The following is a 15527-nucleotide window of genomic DNA, read 5'->3' on the forward strand; positions in this document are numbered from 1 at the left end:
AATGAGTGTCTTATTTCTAGCATAGTTAAATTTAGATGTAATCATTAACTTCTGCTATTTGTGTTAACAAGGAACATAGGGGACAAAATGGGATAACTGCGTAACTTTCCAATAGTACTTAACTGAATGTTTGACAAAAGAGTGTGTCCAAGTGGTCAGCAGAAAATGGTCTGTATGATAAGCATGAAAAAGTTGTGATAAGATGTAGTATTGCTGTAATAAAAGGGTTTAATGTTTGTTGGAACCTTGTGTAACTTGAATGAGCACATGGCACTTGCACACATAGAGGTACCTATAATAATGATAATGTATAAAACATGTGATGGCCAGCACTATTGCTTACCCCCCTGCCCCGCCCCAGCTGATGACTGCACTTCAGGAACTAGCTGGGCATTGCTCTTGGCCATCTTTGTCCAAGTTATATACAGAGCATGATGTAATGTGGTATGAAATATCCCTTTGGTCAGTTGGGGTCAGCTGTCCCAGCTGTGTCCCCTCCCAACTCCTTGTGCACCCTCAGCCTCCTCACTGGCAAGGCAGTATGAGAAGCTGAAAAGTCCTTGGTGTGTACATTGCCTGGCAACAACCAAAGTATCAGTGTGTGTCGTGGTTTTACCCCAGCCAGCAGTTGGGCACCATGTAGCTGCTTGCTCACACACATCCCCCCCCAACAAGATGGGGGAGAGAATTGAAAGAGTGACAGTGAGAACTCATGGGTTGAGATAAAGACAGTTTAATAGATAAAGCAAAAGCTACATGTACAAGGAATTCATTCACCACTTGCCATTGCAGGCAGATGTTCAGCCATCTCCAGGAAAGCAGGGCTCTATCATGAATAATGACGGTTACTTGAGAAGACAAATGCCATCACTCAATGCTGCTGCCCTCCTCCCCTTCCTCTTCTTCCCCAATTCCCTTGTATGTGAAGTATGATGTCATATGGTATGGAATATCCCTTTGGTCAGTTGGGGTCAGCTGTCCTGGCTGTGTCCCCTCCCAGCTTCTGCACCCCCCAGCCATCCTGCTGGTGGGGCAGTGTGAGAAGTAGAAAAGGCCTTGACTCTGTGTAAGCAACACAACTCTGTGTAAGCAACAACTCCCTGAGCAACAACAAAAACATCTGAATATTATCAACACTGTTTCCAGCACAAATCAAAAACATAGCCCTATACTAGCTGCTGTGAAGAAAATTAACTCACTCTCAGCTGAAACCAGGATAGTGTATTATCAACATTATTCTCACCCTAAATCCAAAGCACAGCACTATACCTGCTACAAGGAAGAAAATGAACTCTATCCCAGCTGAAACAGGACATAATACAGACAAACTAATCCACAAACTTTGACTTCCCACAGAGTGGAGAATGCCTGCACTAAACTTGTTCGGGCAGCCCAGATGCTGCAAGCAGATCCTTATTCAGTACCAGCTCGTGACTATCTAATTGATGGATCAAGAGGCATCCTTTCTGGAACGTCAGACTTACTTCTGACTTTTGATGAAGCAGAGGTAGGAATTCCAACATAACTGACATAGGTATCTGCACAATAGCATTATTAATTCAAATATCCACCTAACTGAATTAACTATTCTAAACTATTGAGTAGATGAATGTGGGTTTGATTGTTTTAGCTTGATTGGAAGCATATTTTGCATTCTTTTCTGTCACATGGAGCTTAGGCTTGTTGCTCTGTTTTGTTAAGAGCATCTTTGCATGACATAATATTTAGGCGTTGCCTGTGATTATTTCTCAAAAAGGCCAGATCCCATCAACCCTGTCTTATACCTTCCTGATGCTTTTCTGTATTCCTTTCACCATACCCATTACTGATCCTTATATTCTCTGTATCCCTTTGCTGAAAAGCCCCAGGTCACTTCTGAACGTGTCTGCCTGACTCATTAGCTGCGGCAATTTAATTGGCCTTGGGGCATGGGAGGTAATACAAGTTTGGACTGTCTGGCTGGTCAGCCAGGAGTGTTCTGATAGATGTAACAGTTGGTACGCTTTGGCTGCTGCATAAGCAAAAAAGCGGCTCAGAGGTGCTGTTTTTCTGTCCTTAGATGGACAAAAAAGGCCAGAGTTGCAAGGAAACTTAGAAAGGAGGTTTTGAGTGTCTTATATTTGAAAATGTTCCTTTGTTACAAATCTTATTCTTGTGATCCTCTTTCTGGCAATGTGGAGTCTTGCTCATTTCTAATTAGCAAATATCATGCTATTATGAGGAAATGAAGCTCACGAGGTTAGAAGTGCTGATGTTAATTCTAAATTTTACCCATGCAACAATCTGTTAATCTATGAAATTGTATTACTCTTCCTGTTGTTCTGAGTAGTCTAACATGGCATCTTCGTGTCTCATTTAATCAGCTCGTGCTGCTGTTAGCATGTTGCTTTGAAACAAGGAGAATGCTATGGGATTTCCCTGTGGCACTTGTGATTGCACGCTATTTTAAGTGATTTTTTTTTTTAATAGATACTACAAAGTGTTATAGGATAGAATTGCAAGGAAGTTAATAGCTTTTAATCTCCCTGCTTCCAGTGGTTAGGAAATGAGTTGACTTCTGTGGAGTTTAACGCTTCATTGAACTAGTCTCTGACAACTGCATGTTAACCAAAAGAAAAATATTGCCCTGGAATGACTGACTTTTCACAAATACAAAACTTGGCACATCTCTATCCTGCTGTGTTTCGCGATAAACTAACATTGGAATAAAACGGAAATGAGTTTTAGAGGAAACTGGTCTGTTGTGGGGACTGAACACTGCACGTAGTTGATACAAATTAAACGTTAACTAACTCCTTCCTCAGTTAGAATTGTATGTGGTTCAGGAGCTTAGAAGATCAACTAAGAGAACTCTGTTTTGGAATCAAGTACAAACTGAAAAAGTTAAGCTGAGGCAGATGTCCAGTGGTAAATACAGTCTTCACAGATTTTTCTGGAAAGCTTGAGATGTTGGATCTACTTTTCCCACTGGAATGCTGGATAATGCTTTATCCAAATGTAAAGCTGTGTGGTGAATAATATTTCCTCTGAAAGCTTGGAATTTGCTTTCTATGTATTTTTGTTTTGTGATTTAAGTTAAATATTCACAAAATTGCAATGAAAAACTTCAAGCATGCCAGCATACTTAAATGCCTGTCCTTATAACCTATTTTCTCAATGCTATCCTTCATTTATCATACGAAGTGAGAACACTGGAACTAGGATTTTGCATTTCTGAGTAGTGGAATGCTGATTAAATATTGTCTTTGTCAATACAGCACTCCTGAGTAATGGCATTGTGGGTAACTTAATCAGTATCCCAGACCTTTGTGAATGACCATATGTCATATTAGCAAATGCTATACCTATTCTGTTCTAATAATAGGCTTACATTTCTAATTGAAGTATAACTTAGCTTCCTCTAATAAATGATGGAATGTTTCTTTTTTTTAGGTCCGTAAAATCATCCGTGTCTGCAAAGGAATATTGGAATACCTGACTGTGGCAGAAGTAGTAGAGACTATGGAAGATTTGGTGACATACACAAAGAATCTAGGGCCAGGTTTGATTTGCTTCAGCCTATCATAAACATACTAAGTATAGTCTTTTCCACTGCCTCCTTTTCCCCCCAGCACCTTCCTCACTCAAGTGTCGACTGTTTGGATAATGATAAAGCAGTTGTTTGAAAGTGTCTGTTGGAAAAGAGTTTTAAACTAGAGAGTGAATGATGACTATTTTCTGATTCACACTGTCTCTTAAGAATACAGAAGAGTCGAGGTGTTGGTAAATATGTACTACACAGATGATATATACTGTACTTTTCCTACACTATATTATATGAGGGAAGTAAGCATGCATGAGTGAGAGTAAAACAAATAAACAAAGTTGTGTAATTAAGCACTCATAGCTATAAAGTCCATTAAGCCAATAAAATGTCTGTACTGAGATGGTTAGGCCCAGTAGGAATTTCTTGGGGTAGTGTAAGCTACATGTCATATATTAACATCTTGATAAGGTTGCAGAAATAGCTGTCTGGCAGTACAATACGAAAGCACAGCTGCTACAAAAATTCTTTTTGTTCATTACTTGATGCTCCTTCACCACTTGTTACCTCACTGTGTTAACTCACACTTTCACTGGTGGAAGTAAGTGATTGGTAAGTGAAGCACTGGGTTGCTATAGAGGAAATCCACCATTAATCTCTGCCATCTACTACTGCAAATGCTTTAGTTTCAGCAAGCATAAAGTAGTTTAGGTATTTAACAAAAGCATTCTATAAAATCTAGATGTTGAAGTGGTAATGTACAAAGATGTTGGAATTAAAGTTACACTGAACTAAAGAATGTTTTTATAAACAGAACAGGAATCTAGTTAGTACTTATATATATAAAGAATACATATGTAGCATAAGAATATCTAGCTCATAAATGAAATGACTAGTAGCTCTTATGTCATGTGTTTGGATTATTCTGTTTTTATTGAACATGTATACTTTACCCTGTTTCTAGATGTGAAAAACTAATTTTTGTATGAAGGTAAAGTGTTCTCTAAACTTTGTCCTGTGAGGTTAACTTCAACTGAATAGATTTTGCCTCATTTTGAACAGGAAAAATGGAGTAAAAAGGGCAATCTTCTCTGTCTGTGAAACTTGTTCTTTTACTTGGTATACAATTGCAGTTTCTCTGTGGTCATTGTATTCCATGTCTTTAAAGTGGAAGTTTCCCCAAACTTCACTTTATTTGGCTCAGTCACAAGCCTTTGGGACTTTTCATTGAACATAATTTGGTGTTACGTGTGTATGATAGAGGTAATAGGGGTTGGGCAAGTATCTTAATTTCTTAAAGTAGGCTTGTACCTTTATTGCAAATAATCTTCTCTAAACTTACGCTGTTCTGAATCAGTAGCTAATCTTGTGCTTCTGGCATGTTCTAGAAGCACTGTCTTTGCCTCAACTAAATGCTGCTCAACACTTACAGCCCATGCCCACAAAACTTTTTATGCCTGTAGTCCTTGTTCCCTTCAGCTGTATCAGTGGGCATCTGAACTTAATGGTTAGTGTAAGCACTATATAAATAACAGAAATATGAGCATGTACACCTAAAATCAACAAAGTTCTTGTAGGCTTTATGTTGGAAGCAGAGAGAACATGATTACCTATTTAGGCTTTTGTCATTGAAAGGAAAGGTGGTTCTGCACAGCTTACCCTTCTATGCTGTCAGTGTGGTGATTCTACTACTTTTTAGTGTTGTAATTAAAGCTCATTTAATCTTTTTCTTATATTAAGATGCTAACCAGCAGAAAAGTAATTCAGCCAAAGAGTATACAGCTTTCTTCCAGCTTTGTCCCCTGTAGGAGGAGGAGTGGGACCAAACCAGCACCAATTTAAATCAGCTTAATTTTTTATGGAGCTGTGTCTAAAATTTCCACATGTGCTGTGCGGTAAACCTCACAAGTCTTAGCTATTGAAAATAGTTTTGCTCTAGAATAAATCTAATTCTTTCCATACTTCTAGAGCACTGAGATAGTTCTAGCAGAACTGAAGTATAAATAGATACAATTTTTGAACTCTGGTAGAATCTCAAGGCAAACAAACTGTAAACAAACTCCTGATGTTTCCTTTATCTGCCATTCACAATTAAGGCGCTGATCAAGTCTTAACAGAAAAGAAAAAAAACCCCTGTAAATTAGCTTCCAGAGTTCATGAGGTGACTTCATGTCCAAAAGTAGTAATTTCAGGTATTTTCCTATTTTATTGCTGGGATTTTTAAATCAAGAATTTTGAGGATTCCATTCTGCTTTGCATAGTGGTTAGGTTTTGAATCAGTGGCTTCTCTGAAGCATCTGGAATGCATTTTAAGTAACAGCTGCTAATATGAAAATTAAGTTTTAATCTTCAATATAGTTGTCATAACTCATTATGCTTTGTTCCTCTTTAGAAAGCTCCACTGCTGCAAATTAGACTTAATATTACATTTATTTATGACTATGTTTAATTACTTTACTCTTTAGGAATGACAAAGATGGCCAAAATGATTGATGAGAGACAACAGGAATTAACTCATCAGGAACATCGGGTTATGCTGGTAAACTCCATGAATACTGTGAAGGAGCTACTACCAGTTCTTATTTCAGGTATTTTCGGCTTTAATTTTTAATATCACTCTGAATTGCTGTCTGTTTTGAGCTGGAGTTCCAATGTCTTATGTTTATTAAAAATAACAGCCTTGACATTGCTTCTGTACTGATTGCAAATAACTGTGCTTCTTGTATTAAAACTACAATCTCCTTGAGATAAAATGGTCCATGCAAAATAAAATCTACTACCACTGTATTAATGCAATAGGAGGTCACCTTGAGCATTGATCATATCTTGCGTGTACCATTTTCTAATCTATGGTATTTTGACAGCTATGAAGATTTTTGTAACCACGAAAAATTCTAAAAGCCAGGGAATAGAAGAGGCATTGAAAAATCGCAATTTCACAGTAGAGAAAATGAGTGCTGAGATAAATGAAATCATCCGTGTATTACAACTCACTTCCTGGGATGAAGATGCCTGGGCAAGCAAGGTACGTGTCACACCTACATTTGTACATTGAAGTCCAATTTTTATCTACTGTGGTATACACTTCTGTTTTTGAGACTGTTGAAATATGTATTTGTGCATCAGTTTTGTAACGCTTCGTAATCACATCATATAATCTCTTCAAGGTCAAAAAACATCTTCAGAGATGGTTGTATTAATGTATTTTTCAAAATTAGCTTTCGATAAGCTAAGTGAAAGGAGTGTGACATCTGAAGGTAGCTCAGTGGCTACACAATCATATTTGACAGAAAAGTTAGTTACAAAGCTATCGTTTTATATGTTAAACTAGTCTTGTAGCTAGGCGTTTATAAGTGAGATTACCTAAGGTTTTTATCCTAGATATGACTAGAAAAGATAGGTTGCTGTCATATTCCTTGTGCAAAAGGCCTGAAGTTGAGAAGTTTTAGTCAATTTTTGGTGATTGCTCTTTAGATGCTTGTCCTTTTTCCCCTGCCCCATTTCTAGTCTGGGAGTAAAATTGTTTGCCTTGTCTCAAAGCAACGCATGCTGGTTTGAACAGCCTTGCTGGAGAAGTATGATGTCTGCGAAGCTGACATATGGACAGTATTGGTTCCATACAACTCAGTGTTAAGCTGTGTACATGACTGCAACCACTTACCTGGAGTGAAGTGTCCCCCTTAAGTGGTACCCACCAAAGATACTGAAAGGTCTAGCAGACCATAAAGCAGATCTGACAGGCAGACTTGTAAAAGTGTTATTGTGGGCTTACACATAAATGTAGCTGCATAACTGAAATTCCTCCCTTTTTTTTTAGTACCTTGAAGTAAATTGCTGAAGGGATTTTTTTTTAAGGGTTAGTGCTGTGAGCAACAAGTAACTGTAAATATATTGAAAGAAAATATTGAGACCTGATGCCAGATTAATTAACAAATGAAATCTTGTAGAAAATCTAACACTGATATTATCTAGGCATTAAAATCACTTTGGCCTATATTGTTTGGCACTTGACCCTTAGTTTGCCTTTTGAGTTATTTTGTCACTATCACTTCCTTATTATGACTACTTTTATGCATCTTTGTTTTTATTCTCCTGTTTCTTACCCTTTTCTCACCTTTAGAAGGTAAGCTTTCTTCCACACCCTACACATCTACTTTGTACTAAAACCAAAAAAAAGCATGTATGTGGGATTTTGTGCTGTGTGCAGACTGTGTGCTGTGCAACTTTTTATTTGTGTGCCAGCTGTGACACCCTACTTATGTATATGCACACGTGGAAGTTCTAAAAGGAACTTAATAGCTCTGTCTAGCTATATGTAGAACTGGCTGTCACTAAAAGAATGGTGATTGCAAGCTGAACTGCATTATGATTGTCTTTCTGAGTCTGATTAGAGTTAGCCCAAGATTTTAGAGCACATTCTTACTGAATGTTTTTGTATTAATTTATGTTACTAGTCTCTATAGCTACAAATAAAGGGTCCAGTCATGCAGGAACAAGCTTTCTGCATGCCCAGAAAGCTTTATTAAATCAGGAGTTTTGTCCATTCCATAGTACTTCACCAGCAGCCTTCCTTCAATTCAAATGGTTCAGGCTCTTAAGGTCTAGGGCTAAACCTTCAATTTCATATGTTTTATTTTTGGATTCAAGCATTCCTGTATCTCACAAATGCAGTTTTATTCTACACAACAAATTTGGAAATTTTCTTGGTAAAAAAAGACTGTTTCATATAGTTGGCAATTTAGCCATAAGGAAATTCTTACTTCTCTTGCTAGCAAGGCAGATTAATAAAGGATTTTATTAAGAAAATAGCTGGCATATTAGCAGTATTTTCAAATGGAAAATACTGGCCATTATGCATAATACACAAATGTGTTGTGTGGACTAGTATAATCAAAGTATCCTTCTGTTCTGAGTTGAGAACTTTTAAATTGTTTTGGTTTCTTGAATCAAGGTATACTGACAATTTGGAACGGTAGCACTAGACATTAACTAAATAGTTATGAAAAAGAATTTGAATTGAAAAATGCAGTGGGGTGAAGAAGCAGGAACTAGTTTGCTAATGGCCGCATACTACAGACCTTTTCCTGTATTTGCATATATATCTAACGGTTGATTCTTTTCTGGGGGGGAGAGGGAGGAGCTCTTTAATTTCTACTTGCAATTACTGTTGCATGGATTTTGTGCCTGATGGTCAAGGGAAAGATATTTTTCCCCATGCTATTCTGGAGCAAAGGAAGGTGTGTTTGGGGATCCACAGGCTTGAATTTTTACCTGTGTAGTACACACTGCTGTTGATGTTGGTGGTTATGTTTATTATTCTATCTTATATTGTTTATACATTGAAGTATCACAAAATCTACCTCGAATGTATGGAGTCAGAGTTGTAGGCTTTTTTTGTAAACTATTTTGTTGTTCTTTCTAGACTCTGAAATGCACATTACTGTTACTGGATTGCAACAATCTCTACTTGCACTAACACTGGATTTTTTAAAATAGTATGCTGATTTAGAATTGAAATACTGGGCAAATACTGATCTGACAAAATCTTGGAAAAAATCTGTATTTCTGCCATGCATAGCTTTGTACTTTTTTCTTTGAACTTTACCTTTTACAGAGGAGTTTAGCTTTCTCTTTTACATTCTTAGTGTTTATTTTTAAAATAAACTTGAAGTAATCAATCCAAACATCTTCCATATCCATAGAAATAGAGGGAATTAAAAGCTGTAGTAAGCTGAGAAGTATCTAGTATCCTGCAGGATTGAACTCTGGATGGTGACTAAGCTGCCTATTCTGCCAGAAGGCTGGCTTTGCCTATTTCCTTCAACATTCCCTTCTTTGGTAATGAAATGCAGATATTGCTAGACTAGACCACTTCATTGAGTCAGAGGTTGTGTTTTATATTCAACAAGAGATTGTGTAGGATTTATTTTGCTCCTTTTGAAAGCAGTGCCAATACCACCTGCCCCATGAATAATCTCAAAATTCTTGGTAGTGGCAGAGGTGATGCATAAAGGTACCTTGAATAAGTGCTTATTTGCTTTATGAACTGACTTTCAAAATGCCAACTTCCTCTTTTCCCTTCAGACAATGTTGCCCTAGTTTAACTTGATTAACTTGTTTATCTCTTCTGAAAAAGGTAATAGTGTTGATTTTGATAATGAAATTCCTTTTGCCAACAGGGAAAATGTGGGGAGAAGGGGGGAAGGAATCCTTTTTTGCTTATAAAACTACTTTACATTAAAACTTTTTTGCAGGATAGCTGTAGGATTTTTTTCTTGCTCACAACTGATTCTGCTGGCAAATTCCAAAGAGAAAAATTGTAAACATATTTAGCTGTTTAGAAAGGGACAAGGCATTTAAACAGCTCCAGAAATCAGGAATATCAAGACACGTTGAAGCAGTAAGACCTTGACCAAGTTGCTTTGTTTTGTTTAATTTGAATATTTCTACTTTTGTCATCTTGCTTAATAGCCTAAATTGGTGGATAAGTCTAGACACTTCAGAATGGCTACACGTTTGTCGCTTGCCAACTACCTGGCACAAGACATAGCTGTGGCAGAAACAAAAGTGCAGTACCAATGAACCTGATTGAGGATGTGTTCTAACTTCCTATTTAAAAATTACTTGACTCATTGCAATGAAAACTGCTTATCAGACTAAAGCTGAGAGGGTTTCCTTGCTGTGGCAATTTGAGCTGTGAAAATGGGAAATCTGTGCTTTAAGAGCAGTTGTCCTGGAACACTTTGACTGCTACACTAGGACTTTACCAGATTTTTTTTTTTAAATAGGAAAAGGGGACAGTATGTTGCAAACATGGGTGCAGAGCCAAGAGGACAGCAACATTTACACTGCAGAGCAATCCAAATATATAGCCTTCATATGATAGGATAGATGGATCCTGTTATTGCTTGGGTAGTGCTAGCAATTACAAAATCATGATTTTGTAAAAGCTAAAATACTCTTGATTTTTGTCCCCTGATATAAGACTTCAGATTCAGAGACTTTTATGTAACTTTGCTGAAACTGCAACTCTGCAGGCAGCTGAGACAATACAAAAGCCTGTATTAGTAAAAAGGGAGGGGCGAAGACAGTTGTCTCAACACTCTCCTCTGCCATCCCACACCTATCATCTCATTAACACTAAGCAACATCTGTTGCCTCTTTTAAAAATTCAGTTAGTTCTTTGTTTCAAATTATTTATGAGTAGGCAAGCCTGCAGTAGATCATTCATTCATTCCAAACTAAAGTAGCTTCAGTCCATATATAAAACAGTGGAAAACTATAACGCCTACCTTCACAGCTAGCAAGGTTTTTATATGCGTTCGAACGCTTAAGTGATTATTTACTTGTCTCTTGTCATATATTAAATGCACAATTCTCAAGCTATAGAGAAGATGACTTTTAAAAAGAATGTACATGCTGCCTACCCCTAGCTGCATGTCCTACCCTTTTGAAGCTTTTTTTCGAAACAGGTTGTGACCTAAGCTCTGAGAACCAGTTTCTAATTTAGAGAATCAACCTTCCAGGTGAAAATGATTCTGCTTTTGGTGTTATCTTGCAGGCTGTGATTCAAGAGCCCTTAAAAATACTCAACAGTGTCACATGACCTTTTAGGAAGTTGGTTGCTGAATTATATTATAGCACCTTATGAATAGCTGACAGACCAACGTGCCTGAATAAAACTGACTGAAAATGCCGAAATGTTTACAGTGATGTAGCTTTGAGACTAAGCATGGAGAAGGAACAACTCCACAAAAATGTGACAGTTCGTTAGTGTTGTCAGGATATTGCATGCTGTACCAGATACTGATCATTGAGCTGGTAGGCTCCTTTTCTTCCCTTTCATAAGAGTTGGACATGGACAGTCCAGTTAATAGCATTAGAGCCAGGCTTCTTGTCATCATCTGTATACTAATAATGGGATGTTAGATGCATTTCAAATTATTTCCATGACATGTGTGCTAAAAAGCTATTTTGGCTTTTCCCCAACTTTTTACTTAAGGTACTTGTTCCTCTTTTCACTGTCTTTCCATTTGTGTAAGATAGAAAACTTCTGGCCTCTAGTGGAGACATGACACATCAACAATTAACAGAATATGCGGAGAAATGAGAACTGGATGGTTTTATTTCCTTTAGTCAAAGAGGTGTTGGATAATAGCAGCATAACATTAAAGCAGCAGCTTCTCTGATGCTCCTAGCAGAGAAGTTCTGAGTTTAAAACAACCACATGTAAATACATGTGGTTTAAGTTTCTGAGGACATTAAACTACATAGTTGAGAATTCCAGGAATTAGCTGGCAGTCTATTTTTCTGCAAATGGCAACTGTTTTGACTTTAAGCAGCAGAGCAGGTGAAAAATGCTGATATGCAGCCTCTTACACAGAAGTAAGGAGTAAAATTTACTGGCCAACTTCCATTTTTGAAAGGTTGACTCTAATCTCATTGTTACAACTCTTCTATGTGCCCTGATATATATTAAGGAAGGAAATGGAACTAACTCCAAGATGTGTGCTTATTAGAGCTCTGAATTTAGAAATTAAACCACTAGTAAATAAAGGAATAGAAAAACCACTAAACTTGCATGCATATTTTCTGCATTTTGAGTGAAATGAAAATGTCTGTCTTAATTGGAAAGAAGTGATTATGACCTGCTATAGTTTGAAAATGGGTTTTGAGCTGCTTATATGGGTGTGTTTCTAAGTAGACTCTGCTTTACAGAACTTCTGTCTGCTTTGGCTGTGTTGACTATTTGTGCTTTGGGTTTTTTTGAGAATCATTTTGGTTGTTTCTCTTTTGTAAAGGACACTGAAGCCATGAAAAGAGCTTTAGCTTTAATAGATTCAAAGATGAACCAGGCAAAAGGTTGGCTGAGAGATCCAAATGCACCTCCAGGTAATAATGCAAAAAACCCCCCAAAACAGCACAAAATATTCTGATTTTAGAGATCTGATTCTGTGGTGTAAGGCAAAATTATCTTTAAGCATTAATAACTCATACATAGTGGATCATTCTGAATTCTAAATACATGCCTGTATTTATTTATTCCTTTCTCTAGATACTGGAGACTGAACAAATTGTGTCTAATGATCTGGAAAGTTTTTCTTCTAAGTTGTCCAAAGAATTTATTTTGTATAACTTACATAGTTTGTCTTTGCATTCCACTAGTAAAAACAAAACCATGTAAATTGCATTGAATGATATTTAACTGCAGTGGTTGTTAATACTGAACATCCTTCCTTTTGTATTTTCAAATTTGTATAACTTCAGATTTTTCTAACAGTCATCTCTTTAACTGGTTTTCTTTCAATCTTAATAGAAAATTTTTAATATGAAAAGCGGTCATAAATACCATAACTACAGTCTCCATTACTTATATAAAGGTTTTGCTTTTGTGTATGTCTTTAAAGCAAATAAAACCAGATAGAGGCCTGTTCCATTTGGACTTTGAAAGACCTTATCTGAAAGACTTCCTCTGAAATGGAATCCAAAATAATACAGTTGTAAAAGTTGAAAGTGAATTGTTGTTATCTGTGGAGCTGGTGCTTATATGACCTCTGACCACATTTCCCTTGCCCCACTCAATTCCAGAAATGTCAAAGTTATTTTCAAAGCCTTCTGTCTTTGACACTGACAATTAATGAAACAAACTATTAAAAATTCAGTAGCTAAGGACAAATGCAAAGATATTTATAGAACTTAGTGCAAATCAGATTTTACTGGATGTGTTACTTTAAACTAACCTCATAATACATTAGTCATCTGAGTGTTCCTTCTGGTAGCACTTCTTTGAGCCAATTTCATTATAATTTCATGGAAGAACCAGTACTTTATGGGTACTGGCACCTCTACTATCCATAATGCTGGAGGATGGGATCAGGGTGGGTTGCAAGTAAAAGGAATGTTGTTCTTGCATGTTCTTTAGCCAAAATCAAGTCAGACTTGCAACTGGCTGAAGTTAAGGCTATGTGAATCTTGCCATGTTGCTTTTTACCTTTTCAACCTGAATTACAGATTCTATAAATGAAGTATTTATAGAAATTAAGTTATGGTAACAGAATGATTAAATAACTTTAAATACATGGCACATGGTGCACGTTAAAACTGTGCTACACTGTTTCAGACATACTGTTTATTATAACTGTCACATTTAATGTATGTCATAGTTTTTGATAAATGTATTTTCACAGCTGAACCTGATGCAGTTAATGTGGTGGTACATGAGACTAGCAGTTTACTCATACATGCCAAGGAATGTCTTGTTTGTTTTACTAACTGACCCTGTATCTTAGGGGATGCTGGTGAGCAAGCAATAAGGCAGATTCTTGATGAAGCTGGAAAAGCAGGAGAACTGTGTGCAGGCAAAGAACGCAGAGAAATTCTGGGAACATGCAAAACACTGGGCCAGATGACTGATCAACTGGCTGACCTCCGAGCTAGGTAAATCTGTTGCTTTTAATGGGTGATTTTCTAGTACTATTAAAACAGTTTTTCTGAACTTGCAGTTGAGTCACTTCCTAACTTGAGGGAGAGCAGGCCAGTAGCTGTATTTTACCTTTTTTTACTTCAATCTTTTCTGATAAGAATTGTATTTTTAAATATGTGAAATCTTAATTATATAACATGATGAGCAAAATTGCTCAGGTAAATAATTCAGAGTTTGTTTAATGTCAAACACATAACCTTCCTCCAAATAAGGCAGAAATGAACTTTTAAACTCTACTGTTAAGTCTGCTCTCCAAAGAGGATATATCCCAATTACTGTACAATACATGAATATTCTGGGTTTTAGGTGTTTATTGGTATGTTAGACCACAAGCAGTGGCTGTTGAAGTTGTTTATCAGTCACTGATAAATTCTGCTGAACTTCATATGTGGTTTTTGCATAGACTTTTACTTAACCAGAGCCCTTTACCAGTTTTCTGCCTCCTCCTTAGAAATTCGTTATTCTTTCACAATGGTTTCTTGAATTCAAGGGGGTTTGGTTTTAGGCAGCAGATGAGTCTCTTTAAATTTCAATATTTTTTTGATGTTAGGTACTATGGCCTTTTCTTTTGCCAGAGAATAGAAAGTATGATATTCCTTTGTGAGGGCATAAAGACGAGGTAGGAAATAACTAATTCATGTAGTTTGAACATGATAGCCCAGTTTCCTTTAAGTATAAGGAATTTTTCAGCTGCTTATCAATGTAGTCATTAAGCTAGAGTGCTCTGACATTGGCTTCTTTATTTTGTTGTAATATTCTTCCCCACCCCTCAAAAAACCCCACCCAGAAACCCTAGAAAGCTATTTAGTGCAATCCATTAGGGATATGGGTAATGGTTTCATGGTATAATATTTTCTCTTGAATGTTAATGCATCTTTCAAATTGCTAGAAAAAGCATTAAAAGTTAAGAGGTTTTTATTTTTTTTTTAAAAAAAAGCTTTTAGGTAAAATAACTGCCTTTTCTGACTTAAGGCCCTAGTGAAGTGCAGGAAGTGAGCAAATACAAATTATTTGGGGAACTGTGATTTGAGTTACCTTAAGAACAAATTCCCTGCCATCACTTTAAATCCACAGACCACCAGGCTTTGGATGTGCTGTGATGATAGGTACACAAGTTTGGAATAGTTCCATAACTTATTTCCATGAAGAGTCGTTAGTTTGCTCAAAAGCTAAAAAGGCCAAAATTCAGAAATACTGGTTATACCGTCATTAAAGAAGTGATGTATATTAGCTATAATAGTGGTAGTGGATGAGAAGCTGGTTTTGGTTTATCTTTACTTGGATTTCCAGCTGATTGACCTGAGAGAATGTAAGAGCTTCTTTGTACCATTTTTTGCACAGAGCGTTAGAAACTTAGTCTAAACTCTTACTCTTCTTGTAAAGCAGTGGCTGGTGTCAGCTTTGTAGTGTTTGAAATTTTTTGAGGTGGAGGAAGACAGGACTAAGATTTACTAGCAAATGAGTTAATTTGTATGCTGTCTTAATATATAAGTAACTTCAACTCAGCCTATGAGAAATAAG

At 36.8% G+C, this 15527-nt stretch overlaps 1 protein-coding gene across 2 annotated transcripts in view; it reads left to right on the forward strand.

Moving 5' to 3' along the window:
• The window catches only part of VCL (vinculin), a 65834-nt gene that overhangs the window by 28616 nt on the left and 21691 nt on the right, over nucleotides 1-15527 (forward strand). For both annotated transcript variants that reach the window (XM_075758597.1, XM_075758598.1), the window contains exons 3-8: nucleotides 1357-1507; nucleotides 3433-3541; nucleotides 5989-6111; nucleotides 6388-6548; nucleotides 12325-12415; nucleotides 13813-13960. In XM_075758597.1, coding sequence (XP_075614712.1) covers nucleotides 1357-1507; nucleotides 3433-3541; nucleotides 5989-6111; nucleotides 6388-6548; nucleotides 12325-12415; nucleotides 13813-13960 — 783 coding nt within the window. The remainder of the gene's footprint in view (nucleotides 1-1356; nucleotides 1508-3432; nucleotides 3542-5988; nucleotides 6112-6387; nucleotides 6549-12324; nucleotides 12416-13812; nucleotides 13961-15527) is intronic.

This window comes from Balearica regulorum, chromosome 7, assembly GCF_011004875.1.
Source record: "Balearica regulorum gibbericeps isolate bBalReg1 chromosome 7, bBalReg1.pri, whole genome shotgun sequence".
NCBI lineage: Eukaryota > Metazoa > Chordata > Aves > Gruiformes > Gruidae > Balearica > Balearica regulorum.